Source organism: Salvelinus namaycush, chromosome 9, assembly GCF_016432855.1.
Source record: "Salvelinus namaycush isolate Seneca chromosome 9, SaNama_1.0, whole genome shotgun sequence".
In the NCBI taxonomy this organism is placed as follows: Eukaryota; Metazoa; Chordata; class Actinopteri; order Salmoniformes; family Salmonidae; genus Salvelinus; species Salvelinus namaycush.
This window is the reverse complement of record NC_052315.1, coordinates 39,054,819-39,078,049: the sequence shown is the minus strand read 5'-3', so window position 1 is coordinate 39,078,049 and position 23,231 is coordinate 39,054,819. Positions and strand designations below refer to the sequence as shown.

At 41.1% G+C, this 23,231-nt stretch overlaps 1 protein-coding gene across 1 annotated transcript; it reads left to right on the top strand.

Moving 5' to 3' along the window:
- Positions 1-12,943: 12,943 nt before the first annotated feature.
- Positions 12,944-15,468, top strand: LOC120053496. Its single transcript, XM_039000624.1, has 4 exons — positions 12,944-13,276; positions 13,442-13,535; positions 13,854-13,941; positions 14,189-15,468. Exons 1-4 carry the CDS (start codon positions 13,225-13,227, stop codon positions 15,119-15,121), a joined length of 1,167 nt encoding a protein of 388 aa, XP_038856552.1. The 5' UTR covers positions 12,944-13,224; the 3' UTR covers positions 15,122-15,468.
- The last annotated feature ends 7,763 nt before the right edge of the window (positions 15,469-23,231 follow it).

Sequence of the window (23,231 nt, the reverse complement as noted above, 5' to 3'; positions counted from 1 at the left end):
CACACATACAAAAAAAAAGTCTCAATATTTGGGTTCCGTGACTGATGGCTTCTGAGAATTAGTGTCCATGGAATTAATGAAAAAGACCAATTTTAAGACCAACTTGCTCTTGATAGACCAATTCACACTGACACTGTGAGCGTTGTGTGCATGACTGTGTGTGAGTGCCTTTGCTGCATCACTGTTTGCTTGTGTGAATGTGTGCAGCTGTGTGCATGAATGTGTTTGAATGTGTGTGGACATACAGTACCAGTCAAAAGTTTGGACACACCTACTCATTCAAGGGGATTTCTTTTATTTTTACTACATTCTACATTGTAGCATAATAGTGAAGACATCAAAACTATGAAATAACAGATATGGAATCATGTAGTAACTAAAAATGTGAATCAATCTATTTAAAATGTTTCTTTGAAGTAGCCACCCTTTGCTTTGATGACAGCTTTGCACACTCTTGGCATTCTTTCAACCAGGTTCATCTGGAATGCTTTTCCAACAGTCATGAAGGAGTTCCCACATGCTGGGCACTTGTTGGCTGCTTTCATTCACTCTGCGTTCCAACTCATCCCAAACCATCTCATTTGGGTTGAGGTCAGGTGATTGTGGAGGTCAGGTCATCTGATACATCACTTGCCTTGGTTAAATAGCCCTTACACCGCCTGGAGGTGTGTTGGGTCATTGTCCTGTTGAAAACAAATGATAGTCCCACTAAGTGCAAACCAGATGGGATTGTGTATTGCTGTGATAGCCATGCTGGTTAAGTGTGCCCTGAATGATAAATCACGACAGTGCTTTGCTGGTGACACTATCACACCACCACCTCAATGCTTCACGGTAGGAACCACACATGCAGAGATCATCCGTTCACCAACTCTGCATCTCACGAAGACACAGTGGTTGGAAAACAAAAATCTCAAATTTGGACTCATCAGACCAAAGGACAGATTTCTACTGGTCTAATGTCCATTGCTCATGTATTTGGCCTTAGCAAGTCTCTTATTGGTGTCATTTTTAGTAGTGGTTTCTTTGCAGTAATTTGACCATGAAGGCCTGATTCACTCTGAACAGTTGACATGTCTGTTACTTGAACTGTGTGAAGCAATTATTTGGGCTGCAATTTCTGAGGCTGGTAACTCTGGGTCTTTCTTTCCTGTGGTGATCCTCATGAGAGCCAGTTTCATCACAGCGCTTGATGGTTTTTGCGAGTGCAATAGAAGAAACATTCAAAGTGCTTGAAATGTTCTGCATTGACTGACCATGTATGTCGTAGAGTATTGGACTGTTTCTCTTTGCTTATTTGAGCTATTCTTGCCATAATATGGACTTGGTTGGACTATCTTCTGTATACCAACCCTAGTCACAACACAACTGATTGGCTCCATCGCATTAAGGAAAGAAATTCTACAAATGTACTTCTAACAAGGCACACTTAATTAAAATGCATTCTAGGTGACAACCTCATGAAGCTGGTTAAGAGAATACCAAGAGTGTGCAAAGCTGTCAAGGCAAAGGGTGGCTGCTTTGAAGAATCTCAAATATAACATATTTTGATTTGTTTAACTTTTTTGGTTATGACATGATTCCATATGTTAATTCATAGTTTTGATGTCTTCACTATTATTCTACAGTGTAGAAAATAGTAAAAATAAACCCTTGAATGAGTAGGTATCAACTTTTGACTTGTGTACTGTAAGTACAAAGGGACTTAATTACTTTTACTTGTCATCCTTTCTGTCTGGTTTCTGGAAAAGTGACCAAAAAGTCAACCTAAAATGTAATTTGACATCACATCGTTGGGGTGATGTTGGGGCGGTAACATTCCTACACCAAATCATTTTAAAGAAACTTTGAAAAGAGGATGACAACTACAGCATTGTAGCAGACAGGATCATAGATATAACGTGCAAAGCTAGACAAAGGGATGGGTGGGAGTGCACTGTTATGATGATGACTACGATATGATTCGTAATGGTTTCAGGTTACATATCTGCCCCCACCCCTCGGTTTCCATTGGATGGGGACGTTAGGGGACTAATTTCCATAATTTTGCTAATAAATAGTTGCTGTGGTGAAACCACAGCATCCTTCACAATGATGACCTGTGTTTCTTGTTAATTTTGGGAGACTGAAAAACAAACAAAAGACAGCCACCTTTTGGCTTGCAACATTGACATAAAATAAGTATACCAAACATTAGGAACACGTTCCTATTATTGAGTCCCGCCTTTAGAACAGCCTCAATTCATCAGGGCATGGACTCTCCTAGGTGTCGAAAGCGTTCCACAGGGATGCTGGCCCATGTTGACTACAATGCTTCCCACAGTTGTGTCAAGTTAGCTGGTTGTCCTTTGGGTGGTGGACCATTCTTGATATACCTTGATATACATTCTTGATATACGCAACGTTACAGTTCTTGACAGACTCAAACAAGCGCGCCTGGCACCTACCACCATACCCCGGTCAAAGGAAACAAAATATTTTGTCTTGCTCTTTCACCTGTAATGGCACACATACACAATCCATTTCTCCATTGTCTCAACTTAAAAATTCTTATTTAACTTGTCTCCTCCCCTTCATCTATGCTGATTTGAAGTGGATTTAACAAGTGACATCAATAAAGGATCATAGCTTTCACCTGATCAGTATGTCATGGAAAGAGCAGGTGTTCTTAATGATTTGAAGTGGGAAATACACCACAAATTTGCATTGAACAATACATGTGGTAATTTATAACATTAGTTCACAGCTCCCTCTATAGGTGATCAATGCATACTGCATACTATACTGCTGGTCTGTTGTAGTAGTACATTAACATCAGTGATTTTTCTTCTGCAAAAAAACAAGCACACAAGGAATCCTCAAGAAGACTAAACTGATGGGCATCACGGATACATTCAGAGGAAGTTATCCACTCAGTTCTTCTACATATACAAGACAAACCTAGAGCTAAATTTGTAGATATGCCATACAGCCATTATGACTTGTTACTCACTTTGTTCTCTAGCATACACTTTAACCCACATGCATGTCTGTGGCAATGGTTGGTTGGATTTTGGTCCCTAGACCACTCAAGTCTCAACAACACCTTTCCCTTGTGTAAGTTCAACTTCTCAGGGACCACATTATGATAAAGAATTCTGCATGCACACATATCAGTAGATTGCTATGACACTGATGTGGTTCCTGAGAGTTTAAAACTATTTTCCAGGCATTGTGGTCTATCATCTAAAACAAGACCAAGTCAATAAAAACTCCCCAAGATGCCATACGTACCCTACTTCCTGGTAAACACGTGCTTACAACTCAATGTGTTGCATGGCAATAGATTTTTCTGTTTTCTAATGTTAACTAAGTTCAGTTTGCTTTATTGTTTGCTAAAGTAAGAACACTTAACTACTGGATTCACCATATTTCAGATAACTTTCATTGAGTCTGCCTGTGTCGGTGTGCCAAGTGATAAGACTGGAGAAGTGAACAGACCGCTAGCTGCAAAAAAAGATCTATGTGTAGATTCCATTTTACGTGTGAGCGATCCTGGGAAGTGAACCCACTACCCAGGCGTTACAAGCGCCATGCTCTTATCAACTGAGATACAAAGGACCAGTAGGTGAGCAGCCTATCCTTACCCTTTGGTACAGATTGCACTAAAGTCATGGTGAGAATAGCAAAGAGAGTAATGTTTCCGTTGTCTGTTGCAGATCTTTCTGCCTGATGGTTGGTGGACATCCCTCCTGCCTCAGCAGGAGGAGTGGGTAAGCCAGGCCCTGTTTCAGAGGGACAGTTCTGGGAACGTTGAGTACGTTCCACCAGAGCTGCATTTTTTTCCAACCATGACCTGCTGCTCATGTTCCCAGGTGATTTTATTTATAATAACGTTTCAACCCTTAGGACTTCATCAGGCATCCACATCCCAAGTGGGGGTGGAAGGTCCTATATATAGAGGCATAACTCAGTACTTTCACTTCCTGAAACAGGAGGTAAAAAATATATAACAGGTTCACAATATTAAACATTCAATGTATCAAAATATATGATCATACACAAGGAATGTGATCAATATGTGCAGTTATATATACAGTACCAGTCAAAAGTTTGGACACTCCTACTCATTCCAGGGTTGTTGTTTTTTTAAACCTTTTTCTACATTGTAGAATAATAGTGAAGACATCAAAACTATGAAATAACACATATGGAATCATGTAGTAACCAAAAAAGTGTTAAACAAATTCTTCAAAGAGATTCTTCAAAGTAGCCACCCGTTGCCTTGATAACAGATTCCCTTTGAAGAAGTTTCCTCTCAATGTCCCCTCCCCTGCGTGACGTCTTGACCATTTCTATTCCAATGTATCTCAGAGAACTAATGTCCAGTTTATACAAAATGAACAGCAACCAGATGTTTTGTTAATCTTGTATAAGCTGGACATCCTATTAGTTCTCTGAGATCATTTGGAATAGAAATGGTCAAGACGTCACAGAGGAGATGTGCGTATGTTCTTCTTTTGTACGCCAACCATGACCTGTGATGGGGGTCATGATAGGGGCTGCACCAAATGATTGATGTATTATAATAATTGATTATGCTTATGTTGTATTAATAGAAGGGGAAGGGCTATAAGATCCTCCCCCACTACATTTATAGGGTCCTGGACCACAGATTAGCAATATATTCATTATAAGTTTGAATACTGTTCCACAGTTCTTTTCTAGTCTCTGCCTCTTATAAGAAACGGTCTGAGAGATGTGTGAGTTATTGCAGTCAAAACAGGGTGTCTGTGAGAAAGCGCCTCAAGGCTAAAAGAGATACATAGACACAGACCCCTGCAGGAGAGTAAATAGATAAGAGACAAGTCAGACACATCATTGTAAACCACACGGGAATGGAAAATTACTGCTGAGCCCTTAGAAAACACTGGGCTATTGTTTTCTGCTGCAAGTTTGTATAACTGTATATGCATGGGCTTGGTCTCATGAGTAGAAGGTGTTGACGTAGGCAGTTACATCACTAGGGGTTGACTGCAAGCATATTAAAGGAACTTTGACCTTTTTTATTTTGCAGAACTTACTCTGAAACATGTGTGCTATGTTTCCGTTGTCAACTTCTGTCTGCAATTGCATTAATTTACTTAAAGAAGATATTGTCTGATTGCTGATTTCACCAATAAGCCAATGATTGACATGGAACAAGGAACCTACCCCAACACCTGCCACCAACCTCACCTGCCCCCTTCTTTGCAACCGTTTTTCTTGTGAATGCCCCAACGAATGTGGCAATTGAAGCTGGCATGCACTCAGTCCTAGTGCCAAGGCCAGCTGCTCTCAGACTGGGCTGGATTCTGGACACTGAACATTGATGAGTCGTATTACATGACCACAGAATGCATTGAATGCAGTCAGTGTCAGAGTGGTCTCTGGAGATGCTAGATCAGTGCTCTCCAACCCTGTTCCTGGAGAGGTACCGTTCACTCCAACCTTAATCTATCACACCTGATTTGAATAAATAGCTGGTTGATAAGCTGAACCAGGTTAGTAACTACTGGGGTTGGAGCGAAAACCTACAGGACGGTAGCTCTCCAGGAAGAGGGTTGGAGACCCCTGTCCTAGATCAACTGCCTCCAGGTTGTCATTTCCAGCAATCCTTACTTCTGGCAAGTTTTTCTTTCTCTGGTCCAGATGGGGCTCAACTAAGTATCTAAAGAGGAGGAGAGGAAGAGAGCGATAACAGTGGTCCATGCCTCGTAGCATTACTACCTCAGGACAGGAAAACAAGAAGATAAAGACTTTCACTGCATCTTTACCCATCCGAAGGTATGACATTTTCAAACCAGAGTTGACCAACCACAGACTGAAACCAACCATATATCCAATCAGATAAAACCAACCAAAGAGGGGTCACACCTTAGTGTGATAACCTGCAGGGGTAGTGTGAGTACAATACAAATTACTACAGAGAAATATAAAACATCACACATCCCAAATAAATGACATCAAAGTTTGCCTCAGAGCACAAGGTTCAGACCAGTACCAAACATTTCAGTAGTCAAACCTCTATACTGCCCTACCAAGCAAAAAGACAGTAACTACTCATTTGGTCAAAAATGAGTTGTCATTTTTGCTACATTAAATACATGCTTAATCATGTGGACAAGTATCCTGCCTCTATTGTGTTTTGGAGAAAATGGTGGTCATGTTAGCAGTAACTGCATAAGGTTACTGAGAAACCAAGGTAAATAATAGCAATTTTTCTCAGTTCCACACTATGAGCAGTTACTGCCTTTTTGCTTGGTAGGGCAGTATACCAGGTGGTGTCAGAGGAAGGCTCAAAGAATTGTCAAAGACCCGCCCAAGCCATAGGCTGTTCTCTCTGAGGAAGTTATCCACCCAACTCTACCGCACGACAGCAGTACCAGTGCACCAAGTCTGGAACCAACAGGACCCTGAACAGCTTCTGCATTGATCCTTTTTTGAACTGACTCTATGCACACATACTGCCCACAGACTCACACATACTGACACCGACACCCCAACACACACATACTTACACTGACACCGACACCCCAACACACACATACAGCCCACCATACACTTTTTTGCACCAACTCCCCTGCACTGACACAATGCATACACACTGGACTCTACCCACACTTACACTGAAACCCCAGCACACACATACACACACACTACATATGCCCACACACACAACACGTGCACACATACATACTGATGCGACAAATCAAATCAAATGTATTTATATAGCTTACATCAGCTGATATATCAAAGTGCTGTACAGAAACCCAGCCTAAAACCCCAAACAACAAGCAATGCAGGTGTTAAAAGCACAGTGGCTAGGAAAAACTCCCTAGAAAGGCCAAAACCTAGGAGGAAACCTAGAGAGGAACCAGGCTATGAGGGGTGGCCAGTCCTCTTCTGGCTGTGCCGGGTGGAGATTATAACAGAACATGGCTAAGATGTTCAAATGTTCATAAATGACCAGCATGGTCAATGTGCGACACACTCACACTCACCACATACGCTACTGCTACTGTCTTATCTATCCTGTTGCCTAATCACTTTACCCCTACTATATGTACATAGCTACTTCAATTACCTCGTACCCCTGCACATCGTACCTCTACTGGTACTCCCTGTATATAGCCATGTTATTTTTACTCGTTATTGACTGTGTATTTTTTTATCATGTCACTATTCATATATATAAAAAATTATCTTTAACTCTGCATTGTTGGAAAAGGACCCATAAGTAAGCATTTAAATGATAATCTACACCTGTTATTTCTGAAGCAAGTTACAACATTTGATTTGAAAGGACACAGGTGGGGGCAGGGCCTACAACAGCTCATCTCTAGGAAAATGTCACCTAAAGTTTGTCTGTCTGCACACCTGATGAGCTAATGAGGGGATTCCATGAATGCCCTGGGCGTTCCCCGAGTGAACCGGGTTAGCGTTGATTGCATTCTTTTTGGGACCGGGCTGCCTCCTGGCCATGAGCCGACGGCGAAGTCGTCTCAAAACAAAAGTGACGTAAGTTAAGAACGTGGAGTAATGAGTAGGATTCTATGTTTTCACATGCAAAAGTGATTGCTTTTGATATAAATGCTTTATCTGCCTCCTCAATGAAAACTAGTTTGAAACTTCGAACATACACTGAGTGTAAAAAACATTAGCAACACCTGCAGTTTTCATCACATAGACTGACCAGGTGAATCCAGGTGAAAGCAATGATCCCTTATTGATGTCACTTGTTAAATCCACTTCAATCGGTTTAGATGAAGGGGAGGAGACAGGTTAAAGGATTTTTAAGCCTTGAGAAAATTGAGACATGGATTGTGTGCCATTCTGCTGGTGAATGGGTAAGACAAAAAATGTAAGTGCCTTTGAACGAGGTATGGTAGTAAGTGTCAGGCGAACCGGTTTGTGTCAAGAACTCCAATGCTTGTGTATCAAGAATGGTCCACCATCCAAAGGACATCCAGCAAGCTTGATACAACTGTGAGAAGCATTGGAGTCAACATGAATGCTTTCGACGCCTTGTAGAGTCCACGCCCCGACAAATTAAGACTGAGGGCAAAAGGGGGTGCCACTCAATATTACAAAAGTCTTCCTATTGTTTTGTACAATTTAGTGTATATTTTATGGAAAAAAAGTGGCTCTGTTTCTCAATGTCATATCATGAAGCCTTGTTGACAACATAACCGAACGGTGCATATTACTGTTTGATTTGAGAAGGGAGCTCCTCCCTCACCACTTTTGCCCATTCACATCACGGGCCATAACCCAGTGCACTGCAATTCAGCGTAATCAGAATTCCCTCTTCTACATTTATTGCTTCTGCTCACTGATCCTGTCTAACCTTTGATGTGTGTGTGTCTTCTTTTTTGCGTACAACAGCTTGTCTTGCAACAAGACGGTGATGACGATAATGCGGGGAGAAAATCTCACCGGGTTCTACAGGATGCTGCAAATACAACAGAATGAGACCTGGATGACTCGCATCATGGAATACATCTCTGTATGTGAGAATTTTTTGCCCACTGATGCCACGCCACCATCAGCGATGCTGCGTCGGGTGCTGCAGGATTCCTGGGACTCTGACAGTACTGATGATGGGGTTGAGTTGGGTGACTCCCACCCAGATGAAGAGGATCAGGAGGAGTTTCACTCTTTCTATGACTGCACAGTCTTCCCCTCGATGCTGGTGCCCCAGAATGGCTAAGGCAAGAGGAGTGCCTTTAGGAGTAAAGAATAAAAACATGAATGCTATATTTGGAGCAGTTCTTCCTGTCAGGTTCCATGTACTGTCTGTGGTTGATCTGCTCAGAATAACTATTCTACAAATCACTTTGCATTCCAAATAACTCCTCATTATGTGATCTGGACTAGTGATTCTGTGCCTTGCCTTGCTCAAAATGATCCCTTCAAACATGCTGATTCTCCAGCTTAGTCCTGCTCCAACTCTTGACCTTTCTTTGGAACATTGGGACCCCTTTCCCTTAGCAAAGTGCCATCCCTTCAATACTGTTACTTTCAAGAACTAGAAGTGTCATACATTGTGTACTGGTATGCGTAAATAGTTAGTTTTACTCTGTTCAGTCTTTGTTACATGACCTTTGTTTAGTTCAGTATCAGCAGTCCTTTAGATTGGTGTGTTTAGATGGTAATGTTTGACCCGTATATTTTCAATGTATTGGCATGAAGACAGAGAACCCTGACCCATAATCAGGCTCAATATTCTATATAGTGTGTCAAACAATCTTTCTCTATGGACAGGAAGTAAGAAGAGGGTTGAACATTAAATCTGTCATTCTTTTATACTAACATATACCTTTTCAAACCAGATTTGACCAACCACAGACCAAAAACCAAACAATATATCCAATCAGATCAAACCAACGTTCGCTAAGATGGGTCACACCTTATTGCAGGGGCAGAGATGGGCAGTATTTGAAAGAGAGGGAGACCCGCACACACTGTCCAAAACTGAGGCTTGAATGCAAAATAAAGATGTTTATTATAACATCATGGTGCCCAAAAAAATCATAGTGCATAAATGAAAGGTGAAAACAAAACACAAACGTTTTGGTCTCAGGCAAAATGAGTGTGTTCAGCAGCTCTGCCAATGGCAAACAATACACTACCCAACAGCTCCTCGCATGCAGCTCTTCTAGCGTCATATACCTTATCTCCTGTCCATGCAATAAGCAATACGTGAGCAAAACCAGTAGACAGATAACAACACGTATTATAGAACACAAGAGTGCTGTAAGGAGAAATGACCCTAAATCCCCTGTTGGATGTCATTTCTCAAAGGCCGGTCACCCCCATCTCCATGTCCTTCTGTGCTATACAGCAGATAAAACATTCACGTAGGGGTGGTCATCTTGAACTCAGTCTTCTCCAGACAGAATGCAGGTGCATGTTCTATTTACAAACTCTCCACCCATCAGGCATGAATGAAGAATTGTTATTGAAGTGTTTTCTCTAAGTGGTATATTGCCTCTTATTGGTGTTTGCTACCTCCATCTAGTGGTATCTCTAACTCCCTACTCTTACCACCCTGTGTTATTTATTCTGAGTACATTTTCACATGGTACATGTTAAAGCAATAATTGAGGATATTTCTCTGTCCACTTTTGTATATATTTGTAGATCATGCATTCTATTCTACTAGTGTGATTCATAGTATAATGTGTTTTCTTGCTTGATCATGTGACATGCAATTATCCTTACGTTCACACTGATAATGGCCTATGGCTGAAACTTTTGTTTTCACCTTTCATTCATGCATTTTCTTGCACTATGATTTTCTGGGGGCATGCACCATGATGTTTTAATAAACTTCTTTATTTTGCCTTCAAGCCTCCATTTTGGATTTATTCCTTTTTTTTTCTTTCTTTTTTTTACAGTTTGCGGGTCTCTGCACACTGTCAAAATCTCTTCCAGTATTCTTATTTTGACTCCTACACACCTGGAACAGACACTATTTAGTAGTAATGACAAATGCGTGCAGACGGCCTCGTCATTTTTGTTACATGTATTTGAAATATGTATTTAAATTACTTCTGAGTAATTTGTATTACACTGGACTGAACTACACTCCAATGTATTTTGTAACAAGATACTTTTGAGAGCTATAATTAGTATTTTCAAAATACAAAATACTTTTCTATTAAAAAAATGTAACGGTTCACAACTTTGTGGCCCCCTTTCACCCTGCATTGGTATCAGAAGTCTGATGGCCCTATGGTGTGATAAGAGTGTCTGCTAAATTAACTAAATATAATGTCAAAATAAACAATTGCAAAGCATGCTGAGTATTATTCTAATGAGCTCCACCCCGAAACAAGGTCAACACTAATACCCAGTATGCTTTGCAATTAATTTTGGTATGTTAATATACATTTACATTTTGGTCGTTTATTTATTTTACGTATTTATTTAACCTTTATTTTACTAGGCAAGTCAGTTAAGAACAAAATCTTATTTACAATGACGGCCTACCAAAAGGCAAAAGGCCTCCTGCGGGGACAGGGGCTGGGATTAAAAATAAAAATACATGAAATAAAAATATAGGACAAAACACACACCACGACAAGAGAGACAACACAACACTACATAAAGAGAGACCTAAGTCAACAACATAGCATGGCAGCAACACATGACAACACAGCATGGTAGCAACACAACATGACAACAACATAAAGATCAATGTATTTAGTCATTTTTGCAGATACCTGTGCAGGGGTAGGCATCCCTAGTCTTGGAGTGCCGCAGGCACTTCATGTTTCTGATTGGAAGACCAGGTGTTGGAATTTCGGAAATCACTGAACTGATCAATTTGCTCAGTTGGTCGCGTGTGATACCTAGTTGGAACAAAAATCCTTCAGTACATGTGGCACTCCGGGAACAGGGTGATAACTTAGTGTGATAACTTGCAGAGGTGGCCTGAGAACAATAGGGGTCCATTTACTATAGTTAAAAAAGTGTGTTTTTGCAGACATTACTGTAGTATTTACTAGTGTTTTTTTGTGGATAACAGTAGTTTTTATTATACACTGAACAAAAATATAAACACAACATGTAAAGTGTTAGTCCCATGTTTCATGAGCTGAAATAAAAGATCCCAGAAATGTTACATATGCACAAAAAGCTTATTTTGTGCACAAATTTGTTTACATCCATGTTAGTGAGCATTTCTCCTTTGCCAAAATAATCCATCCACCTGACAGGTGTATCAAGAATCTGATTAAACAGCATGATCATTACACAGGCGCACATTGTGCTGGGGACAGTAAAAGGCCACCCTAATACGTGCAGTTTTGTCACACAACACAATGCCACAGATGTCTCAAGTTTTGAGGGAGCATGCAATTGGCATGCTGACTGCATTAATGTCCACCAGAGCTGTTGCCAGAAAATGTAATGTTAATTTCTCTACCATAATCAGCCTCCAACGTCGTTTTAGAGCATTTGGTAGTACGTCCAACCGGCCTCACAACCGCAGACCACATGTATGGCGTTGTGTCGGCGAGCGGTTTGCTGATGTCAATGTTGTGAACAGAGTGCCCCATGGTGGCGGTGGGGTTATGGTATGGGCAGGCATAAGCTACGGACAAAGAACACAATTACATTTTATCGATGGCAATTTGAATGCACAAAAAAACTATGACAAGATCCTGAGGCTTATCATGAGGCTCATTTTTTTATTCGGATCTCCTGGCAGCGGCTACTCTTCCTGGGGTCCAAACAGGAAACAAAACAACAAATAAAATACATAATACATATAATATAATATACATAACATTACAAAATGTCCTGTTTCTGCCACATGCTTCAGAAACAGGAGATTGCTCCAGTCCTGTGAGCCAGGCCACTTACAGTTTTACTGTCTTTGGTGAAGACCATAAGTCGACTTCTCTTATAGGTGAGAATGAGAGATGACACTTGGGATCTAATGCAGTAAGCAAACAGTTTACTGACTTAATAAATTCACACATTTATCTCCAAAGCGTTCAGCCAGTGTATCCTCAATCAGACACTGGAATGTTTGATATAGTATACATCTAACACTGAATTTTGTAATTGTATTGCACATTGCTTACTTTACAGTGTGCATTATATAATGTAAAATACAAAAATTGTATTATTGGGTTGTTCATAGGCCACAATTGATTTAACTTTTTTCTGTGGGTTTCACACTTTAATCGTAAAATGACAGTTCAGGGTAGTTGGCAATAGAATATGTTGAATGGCATAACCAAAGATTGTGTGGTACTGTAGGTTTAGTAATTGTTTGTGGCCTTATTGTTTTTAGTGGCCTACCCTTTGGGACGTACACTACTGAGCATTCTAAAAGGAAGTATCGCGCACAACCAATTGAATTTGTCTATTTCTCGGCGCAGCCTTCTTCTCTACTAACGTTGTGAAAAACCCTCCTCCACACTTATCAAATAGGCTAGTTTCTGAGTCGAATTTATCCAGACTTTTTATTTGATTACACATCGGTCTGTAATCACAAACCAGTAAATCATTCATAGTAAGAAACGCCGTATATTGTTTCATTTAAATGTGGATTATATAAATAGAGCTCTTCACGAAGGAGGACGAGGGATCGAGGGACGCCGCCATATTTGCTCTTGCTAGCTAGTGCACTACAAGATACGGGCTTTGTTTCGAGTACCCTTCAATTTAGTACCCTTGTATTTGTTAATGATGGATGCGATGGATAAAAGACCTTTTGGTGCAGAATATAACTATAAAAGTAAGTGTTTGGTATTGTTAAAATTGAATGTCGTTTTCAAATATAATGTTAATATTGTTAATGCCATAATGTTAACCATATTATTTTGCGACGTCGCTGAGTTGGGGTCTGTCAAAGTTATGCGTGTGCTGATGGATTAACATTGTTGTGTTTTCCCCCAATAAGTGTCGGAAAATGACATATCCAGATTGATAAAATTGCGTGCAACGAATGACGCCATCTTCACTGGGAAGAGAAACTCTGCCATGCCTGCCTGGAGGTGAGTGAGAGTGATACAATGATGCACTACTAGTGAATGTTCTGTTTGTTGGTTTGATAATCCAGCACAATTTGTTTTGACTTTTATCTGTACCTCAAAATGAACCGTCACATGCCATTTGTTGACTGTAATTGATGTCTATGGGAAACATTTGATTCATTTAATTGATTCATCAATGTTGATTCACTGACTCACTGATGTGCTTTTACTAACAATGTTATTTGAAAAAGCCCTACGCGAAGGTCATTGTATTAAGAGCTGGTTATGAAGATGAAACCCTATCTGTAGTATCTGACTTGTATCACTTTGATTCCGCAGAGCAATGTTAGTAGAGTTGGGTCTCGAAGGAAAGCTTACAACCGGGCAATTGAAAAAGAAGTGGGAAAACCTTAAAAAGAAATATAAGGTAATGATTATGAATCCAATCCTTGGTCCTAGTGCAACATGTATTCTCTTTTGTTTGAATTCAGTCTCTTAAAAACAGATTCCAGGCTTTTGTTCCAGTTAAGTACTAACCCGGTTCAACTAATCAAGTGCTCAATGATGTGTTGAATCAAGTGTGTCATAAGGCCTGCCTGGAACAAACTCCAGCAAACCCAATACCAATATAAAGCATTAATCTGATTGTACCCCTTGTCCCTTTTTCTGTGTAGGATTTTAAGTACCCTCCTCTTGGCATGGAGAAAGTCAATCCAATGTCCTGGCGTTGGTTTCACCTCATGGACGATGCCATCGAGGGCCGCCTAGCTGGGTCTGCCCGTATCCTAAACCCTTCACTGTTTGATTTTGGGGAAGTTGGGGACGTTTCATTTGCGTCCTCTCCCACTACCTCTCCCATAGCCAACAAGAGACTATGTATGAGGCCGGAGGGAGGTGAGGGAACAAACATTTTTGAGTTCTGGGCCAAGGCACAGCTGGGGGAGAGTGTTGGTGCTGCGAGCACGGTAGCAGATGGACAGGTGGCATACACAGATGCAGCTACAGAGGAGATCCGGAGGGCAGCGGTGGAGTGCGAGAGGGCCCTGCGAGAGGAGGGCAGGGGTGCAGCTCAGAATGAGAGGGCCGCGCCTGACAAGATGCCAGTGGGTGTGTACGGGAGGACCATGGCTGAGGATGTAGAGACCATAGCTGAAGACGGAAGAGCCATGTTGGTGAGAAACCCTGGCAGGAACATTGAGAGGGAGACTGCTGAACTAGAGAGGCAGATAGCAGATTTGGAGAAGGAGCGAGAAGTGTTAGAGAGGGAGCAGGCAGACTTTGACAGGGAGAGGTTGATACTGGACAGAGAGAGGGATGTGGTGAACAGAGAGAGGGTGGCTGTTGAACGAGGCAGAGCTTCACTAGACAAGGACAGAGCAGCGATGGACAGGGAGCGAGCAGCAATGGAACGGGAGCGAGCCATACTGGACAGGGATAGGGCGTCAATCGAGAGAGAGAGGGCAGAGCTGCAGAAAGAAAAGGAAGCCCTAATGAAAAGCAAGATTTCCAGGAACAACGGCTCCACTGATGTGGAACTGGACTCATCCACTGTAGAAAAAAGAGAGAAACTGCTTTCCATATTTGAGAGACTTGTTGATAAGCTGTGAAAGATGAACCATAAGTAAAAGTTGAATAGGTGAAGGATGTTGTGTGAGAGTGCACACAAGTCATAAACAGGTTTCTATGTCACCAGTCCCCTATCATTTTGTGATCATTTTAGGTTAACCTGCACACACAGGGAGTGCAAAGTCATTCAATTGGTGCTGGCTGTAATGAGCATTGAGTGCGTCTGTGTGAGGTTGCACCCTGAAAGAGAAGCTGCTACAATGTTCATGTTGCGCTCATTTCATTTTTTTGCTTGCAGTGCGTATGTATAAATATCAGTCAAGTTTGGACACACCTACTCATTCAAGGGTTTTTCTTATTTTTTTTATTTTCTACATTGTAGAATATAGTGAAGACATCAACATTGAAATAACACATGGAATCATGTAGTAACCAAAAAAGTGCTAAACAAATCAAAATATATTTTTGCTTCTTCAAAGTAGCCAGCCTTTGCCTTGATGACAGCTTTGCACACTCTTGGCATTCTCTCAACCAGCTTCACCTGGAATGCTTTTCCAATAGTCTTGAAGGAGTTCCCACATATGCTGAGCACTTGCTGGCTGCTTTTTCTTCACTCTGTGGTCCAACTCATCCCAAACCATCTCAACTGGATTGAGGTCGGGTGATTGTGGAGTCCAGATTATCTGATACAGCACTCTTCTTGGTCAAATAGCCCTTACTCAGCCTGGAGGTGTGTTATGGTTCATTGTCCTGTTGAAAAACAAATTATAGTCCCACTAAGCGCAAACTAGATGGGATGGCGTATTGCTGCAGAATGCTGTGGTAGCCATGCTGGTTAGGTGTGCCTTGAATTCTAAATAAATCACCGACAGTGTCACCAGCAAAGCACCATCACACCACCTTTATGCTTCACAGTGGGAACCACACAGGCAGCGATCATCCATTCACCTACTCTGCGTCTCACAAAGACACAGTGGTTGGAACCGAAAATCTCAAATTTGGACTCCTCAGACCAGAGGACAAATTTCCACCGGTCTAATGTCCATTGCTCGTGTTTCTTGGCCCAAGCAAGTCTCTTCTTCTTATTGGTGTCCTTTTAGGGGTGGCTTTTTTTTTAGCAATTTGACCAAGAAGGCCTGATTCACGTAGTCTCCTATGAACAGTTGATGTTGAGATGTCTTTTACGTGAACTCTGTGAAGCATTTCTTTGGGCTGCAATCTGCGGTGCAGTCAACTGCCGATTTCTGAGGCTGGTAACGCGAACGTATCCTCTGCAGCAGAGGTAACTCTGGATCTTTCTTTCCTGTGGCAGTCCTCATGAGAGCTAGTTTCATCATAGCGCTTGATGGTTTTTGCGACTGCACTTGAAGAAACATTCAAAGTTCTTGAAGTTTTCCACATTGACTGACCATGTCGTAAAGTAATGATGGACTGTGGTTTCTCTTTGCTTATTTGAGCTGTTCTTGCCATAATATGGACTTGGTCTTTTACCAACTAGGGCTATCTTATGTATACCACCCCTACCTTGTCACAACATACCCGATTGGCTCAAATGCATTAAGAAGGAAAAATTCCACAAATTAACTTTTAACATGGCACTCCTGTTTTAATTGAAATGCATTCTAGGTGACTACCTCATGAAGCTGGTTGAGAGAATGCCAAGAGTGTGTAAAGCTGTCATCAAGTCAATGGGTGGCTACTTTGAAGAATCTCAAATATGAAATATATTTTGATTTGTGTAACACTTTTTTTGGTAACATGATTTCATAGTTTTGATGTCTTCACTATTATTCTACAATGTAGGAAATAGTGAAAATAAAAAAAGTCCAAACTTTTGACTGGTACTGTATATACAGTGCATTCGGAAAGTATTCAGACACATTCGCTTTTTCCACATTTTGTTACCTTACAGCCTTATTATAAAATGGATTAAAAAATCCTCATCAATCTACACACAATACCCCCGAATGACAAAGCAAAAACAGGTTTTTAATAATGTTTGCTAATTTATTAAACATAAACAGATACCTTATTTACATAAGTATTCAGACCCTTTGCTATGAGACTCGCAATTGAGCTCAGGTGCATCCTGTTTATATTGATCATCCTTGAGATGTTTCTACAACTTGGAGTCCACCTGTGGTAAATACAAATCATGTCCAATCAATTGAAAAGGCACAGACCTGTCTATATAAGGTCCAACAGTTGACAATGCACGTCAGAGCAAAAGCCAAGCCATGAGGTAAAAATAATTGTCCGTAGAGCTCCGAGGCAGGATTGTGTCGAGGCACAGATCTGGGGAAGTGTGCCAACAAATGTCTGCAGCATTGAAGGTCCCCAAGAACACAGTGGGCTCCATCATTCTTAAATGGAAGAAGTTTGGAACCACCAAACTGATATCGGCGGAGAAGGGCCTTGGTCAGGGAGGTGACCAAGAACACGATGGTCACTCCGACAGAGGTCCTCTCTGGAGATGGGAGGACAACCATCTCTGCAGCACTCCACCAATCAGGCCTTTATGGTAGAGTGGCCAGACGGAAGCCACTCCTCAGTAAAAGGCACATGACAGCTTGCTTGGAGTTTGCCTAAAGGACTCTCAGACCATGAGAAACATGATTCTCTGGTCTGATGAAACCAAGATTGAACTCTTTGGCCTGAATGCCAAGTTTTACATCTGGAGGAAACCTGGCACAATCCCTACGGTGAAGCATGGTGGTGGCAGCATCATGCTGTGGGGATGTTTTTCAGCGGCAGGGACTGGGAGACTAGTCAGGATTGAGGAAAAGATGAACAGAGCAAAGTACAGAAAGATTCTTGATGGAAACCTGCTCCAGAGCGCTCAGACTGGGGAAAAGGTTCACCTTCACAGGACAATGACCCTAAGCACAAAGCCAAGACAATGCGGGATTGGCTACAGGACAATTATCTTAATGTCCTTGAGTGGCCCAGCCAGAGCCCGGACTTGAACCTGATCAAACATTTCTGGAGAGCTTGAGAGGATCTGCAGAGAAGAATGGGGGAAACTCCCCAAATACAGCTGTGCCAAGCTTGAAGCGTCATACCCAAGAAGACGCAAGGCTGTAATCGCTGCTAAAGGTGCTTCAACAAAGTACTGAGGAAAGGGTCTTATGTAAATGTGATATTTCATATTTATTTTTTAAATACATTTGCAAAAAGTTCTATAAACCTGTTTTTGCTTTGTCCATGGTGGGGTATTGTTTGTGTGTAGATTGAGGGAGAAAAACAATTTAATAAATTTTAGAATAAGGCTGTAACGTAACAAAATGTGGATAGTCAAGGGGTATGAATACTTTCCGAATGCAGTGTGTGTATGTATACCATGTCATCCACACCACTTGATAGGCACCTCTATACAATACTATTTAAATATGTTTACACTAGCAGAAATTAATCTCTGATCCCTAGGTGCATTTGTTAAAGTGCATTTGGCAATTATTTGTATGTTCTGTTCGACCTGCCAGAGTGCCCGTGTAATGCTATACTGATAATAAAGCCTACACTATTTTTAGACGTTCCTCTAATTGTCATATACTGCTATTACTACCCATGTAATTACCCTGTACCAAGCTAGTAAATATAGTCATTTACAGTAAGCACTAGGCAACAGCCTATATTTACATACCTGGTACAATGTAATGTTCCTCTATATCACCTTGGAATAATACCACCCACTGACACCTTGTCAAAATGTTCTGGTAATTTCATTATTTACTTTTAAAGGGTGCTCGAATCTTGCAACAGGAAGGGATCACTGCCAATACTTCACGTTCCAACCAAGGTGTATGAATTGGGGAGCAAACGGGGAGAGAGAAATAAAGCTTTATTGCAAAAAGGAGAACCAACGCATTTTCGGCTTTTGGCTTTCAGGGTTTTTACGGTAATAAGTCATGAGGCTTTTAAAATGACCTCAGGGACCAATAAAGAATATGCTAATAAAAACGTGGTTGGTTAAAACAGTTGTAGCAAGATGAACCAATCGATTGTTATTAGCAAAGACTGACCAATAGATTGTGATAAAATGTTGAACCGACCAAGAGAACAGGTATATATGCTTTCAACATGTTCTATTGGTCAGTACAACAGTCTATGCTAATAGCAATTGGTCCATTGATTGGAGGCTTCCAAAGGTGTCCCGATCCCTGCAAAGGCTCACATTAGCTCCTGCCATTCAATCTGTACCGTGCCACCAGTCAACTCAACAAGGAAGTTCCTGTTGCCAGACTGGAGGAGATGATGGGTAGACTGGGCAGAGATTGAGGGTCGAGTGTGCTGATGTGTACCTGCTGTATCATGGTCCAAGGATATTCCAGCATGCGCGTGTCTTTATTCACTCCAATTGTCCAGTCATGTTCGAGGTGAGATAGTAGTGCCATGCAGGGGTACTGTGTTCTAGTACAGGCCCAAAGTTGGTGGTGTAGATGGTGACTAGGCCAGGTTTGGGAATGGAACCCATGATCCCCATGGGCATGTTCTACCAACTGAGCCACAGAGAACCACAAAGAGTTTCTGGTTACCCTTTTCCACTCGTTGGTCCAGCTCAAGTCATCCTGGATCTCAGCAGTGTAATATCAGATGTTTGCAGAGTGTCCCATTTAGTTACAAGGGTTCCAAAGGGGGTGGGTTATTTGTAAAGCAAACATGCATTGCTTTGCACTTGTTTGGGTTGAGCTGTGTGGAGTGCTCATCTACCTATGAGCACAACTTTTCTAGACCATGTTGAAGGCTGGAAAGCTGCCCCACTCTAATGCACTCTGCAATGTTCATGTCATCAATATATTTCCACCTGTGAGCGAACTTCTGAAGTGCGCTGTGGATGAGGGCCAGGAAGATAAGGGGTTCAAGAATTGGACCTTGAGTCACTCCACAGGTCAGATGTTGCCATGGTGAAAGGGTGCCTTAGTACCTCACTCTCTGCTTCCTTTTGGAGATGAAGCTACAGCCCAGAGGAAAGGGGCTCTGACTCTTAGCTGAATCAGGCACTTTGTTACCACTGTATTATACATTTTGATGAAGGCTTAAGCAAAATCTGCTGTTATTATAGTGCATATATAATGGTCTTACTTGCATCAGTGGATTTTACATAATGTATAGGAGGCTGACCAAGACATCTGTCGTCGACCTGCCCTTTTTGCATCCAAACTGTCTTGGGTCAAGCTTGTGGCCGATGTCCTCTATTATCCAATCGATGGCAAAACTGTCAGCCACCTTAGCTCTAGTATTCCAGACTTGTTCCAGTGTTCTACAGATGTAATGGCTGTAGACCCATTCAGACTGTGTTCATGATGTTTCTTAATTATATTTACTTCTGTCTCCAAGACGGTCAAGTTCTGACCGAGAAATGAGAGCTGTAAACAGTGGATGTTCCAATTCCCACGCTGGCAGTCCATTGAAAAAAAAAGAAGGTAAATGGCATTATGACCATTACAATTTCACAGTAGCAGTACAATATTATTTTGTTATTTGACAGATATAGTGACAATATAGGTCTTTTAAAGAATAATCATCATTTAAGGATAACAAATCATTTGACCTTATCTAAGAGTATGTTTAAATAGAATATAGCCTATATTTGTGACTTTATAAGTGTATTTAGATCACATTGATAAAAAGACAGCATATCTTTTGGTTTACTGAATGATTTATGTTACCACCATAACTACTGGCGGTGTAGGGAGAGTTAGGAGAGGTGTGGCCATTCACCTCTTGTGAATGCCACTTGGGTTCACTTCCCTACAAAAGGGATTGAACCCACATGGAGCCATGCAGGTATGTTATTAACAATCATTAGATACACATTTCACATGGAAAGTGAAGTCAACATAACTTAGTAATATTTTGCCCAAATAATATACGTTCTACCCAAATAAATGCTATAATAAATTGTGAATTGAAATTACTTTCTTTTGCAGTTCATACTGCAATGTTTGATCTGTTCATGTTATTTTGTTAATCCAAGCATTGTTCATGATAAACAGTGTCTTTTGAAGTAACATTTTTACAGTTTTTGGTTAAGTAGAAAGGAATAGCATTCACACATTTCTACAAGTACTCCAAATGAAGGCATGATCATTGCTGGGATGAGGGTTTAGGGTGTAATAATAGAGACAGTTTTCTGTCATGGTAGGGCAGCATGCGTCACGTGTCTCCATGACCCTGTAGGCTTAACCCTCAATGCTGTTGGGGCTCTATGCTCCACTAGGAGCTAAAATTAGTTGGGGCATGGACTCTACTAGGTGTCAAAAGCGCTCCACAGGGATGCTGGATGTCCTTTGGGTGGTGGATCATTCTTGATACACACAGGAAACTGTTGAGTGTGGAAAAACCAAGCGGCATTGCAGTTCTTGACCCAAACCGGTGCGCCTGGCACCTACTACCATACCCCGTTCGAAGGCACTTAAATATTTTGTCTTGCCAATTCACCCTCTGAATGCCACACATACACAATCCATGTCTCAAGGCTTAAAAATCATCCTTTAACCTGTCTTCTCCCCTTCATCTACACTGATTGAAGTGGATTTAACCAGTGACCTCAATAAGGGAGGATAGCTTCACCTAGATTCACCTGGTCAGCAGTATATGCCAGGGAAAGAGCTGTTCATAATGTGTTGTGTACTCAGTGTATATGACTTTACAAATATCAAGTTTATTCAAATTACAGCTTAAATACTTTTTTCCCTTAATGGACCTGTCTGTACACACTCAGGGTGTACAACTGATATTTAAAGCATTTGGCACAACGGCTGTGTAAATATGTTGTGCCAAACAACTTATGAGCGTGTATGTGGACAATATGTGTTTGTTTTTCAGGTTGAGGTTGCCCTCCATCCAGCCCTCCTCAAGAGTAGGAGTGAGGAGAATGATATCAAGTCAAATGTGTGTATTTACAGGTATGTTACTTCAATATGAACAAATCTAAAGTCAGATGTGTCTTCTACATAAACGTTTCATTTCATTGATTGGACCATGGGAAAGGTAGGTATCCATAAACCATGTTATAAACTGATTGACCTCATAAACCATATAAACATGTGTGCGTGTGTGAAAACAGTTCATATACTGTATGAAAAACTACCTGATTAAATAAAAACTATTTTATGAAACCCTTGACTAAGACTGATGAATCCCTGAAAGTCAAAATAGCATGAGAAAAATATATTGTTCCTTCATAGACCGATTGCTTTGTGAGGTTGAACCAACCTTTTGTTGGTGTCTCCATATTCTCAGAAAGAGGAACATTGGCAAATCTGAATAGCTAAGTCCTGACAAAATACTTACTCTATAGCCTGTGGTCTACATCCTGGGGTTTACCAAGGACCTCCAGTATTACTGTCATCACCACAGCAGCCAGATAACTGCCGATGCAAGACTCCAAGCCAAACATACTGCAAGCCAAATATGTTGAATAGCAGGTTTATTTATAGGGTAACAGTCATCATGACTCCCTAATGGATTACAATGAAAACTTTCTAGACTGACATGGGACACTTTTATCCAAAGATGAATGGCTTTAAACAGCCTTTTTCTCATGATGTATAGTATGTGTCATAAGTAAAGTTGGGAACCACTATGTCATATCTCATAACATGTTTAACCATCATGTGACACCTGTCCTTATTCTCATTACATAAAGGGCTGTGAAAAAAATGAACACTATATTTTAGGATGTAAACCAAACCAGAGATATCAATCACTGTTGGTCCATCCTGTTCTGATCTAATGAGATGGATGTAATGGAGGACAGAAACATGCAGCTGGGCACCCCCTGAAGACCACTACTGAATTGGGGGTAGGTTGGAGTACATTCATTTTTCACGGTTTAGGCATGATATTCCATGTCAGACTCATCAATGCCACTTTTCTTAACATATTAGACCCAGAAGGTTGTTAATTAACCCATTTTAAGCTCATATGACTTGAAATATTTTGATAGAGGGCTGAAAACCCATTCGGCTGAGGTTACAACTGACAATTCCTCACTATATCGCCTCTTACACAGATCAGGGTATGTATTCCATGTCAGACTTTTCAATGCCACTTTATTTGCACCACTTTAACATCTTAGACCCCAAATGTTCGCAGGTCAAGCTGTTTCTCGTACTACATTAAAATAATGGACAAAAAAATAGGGTG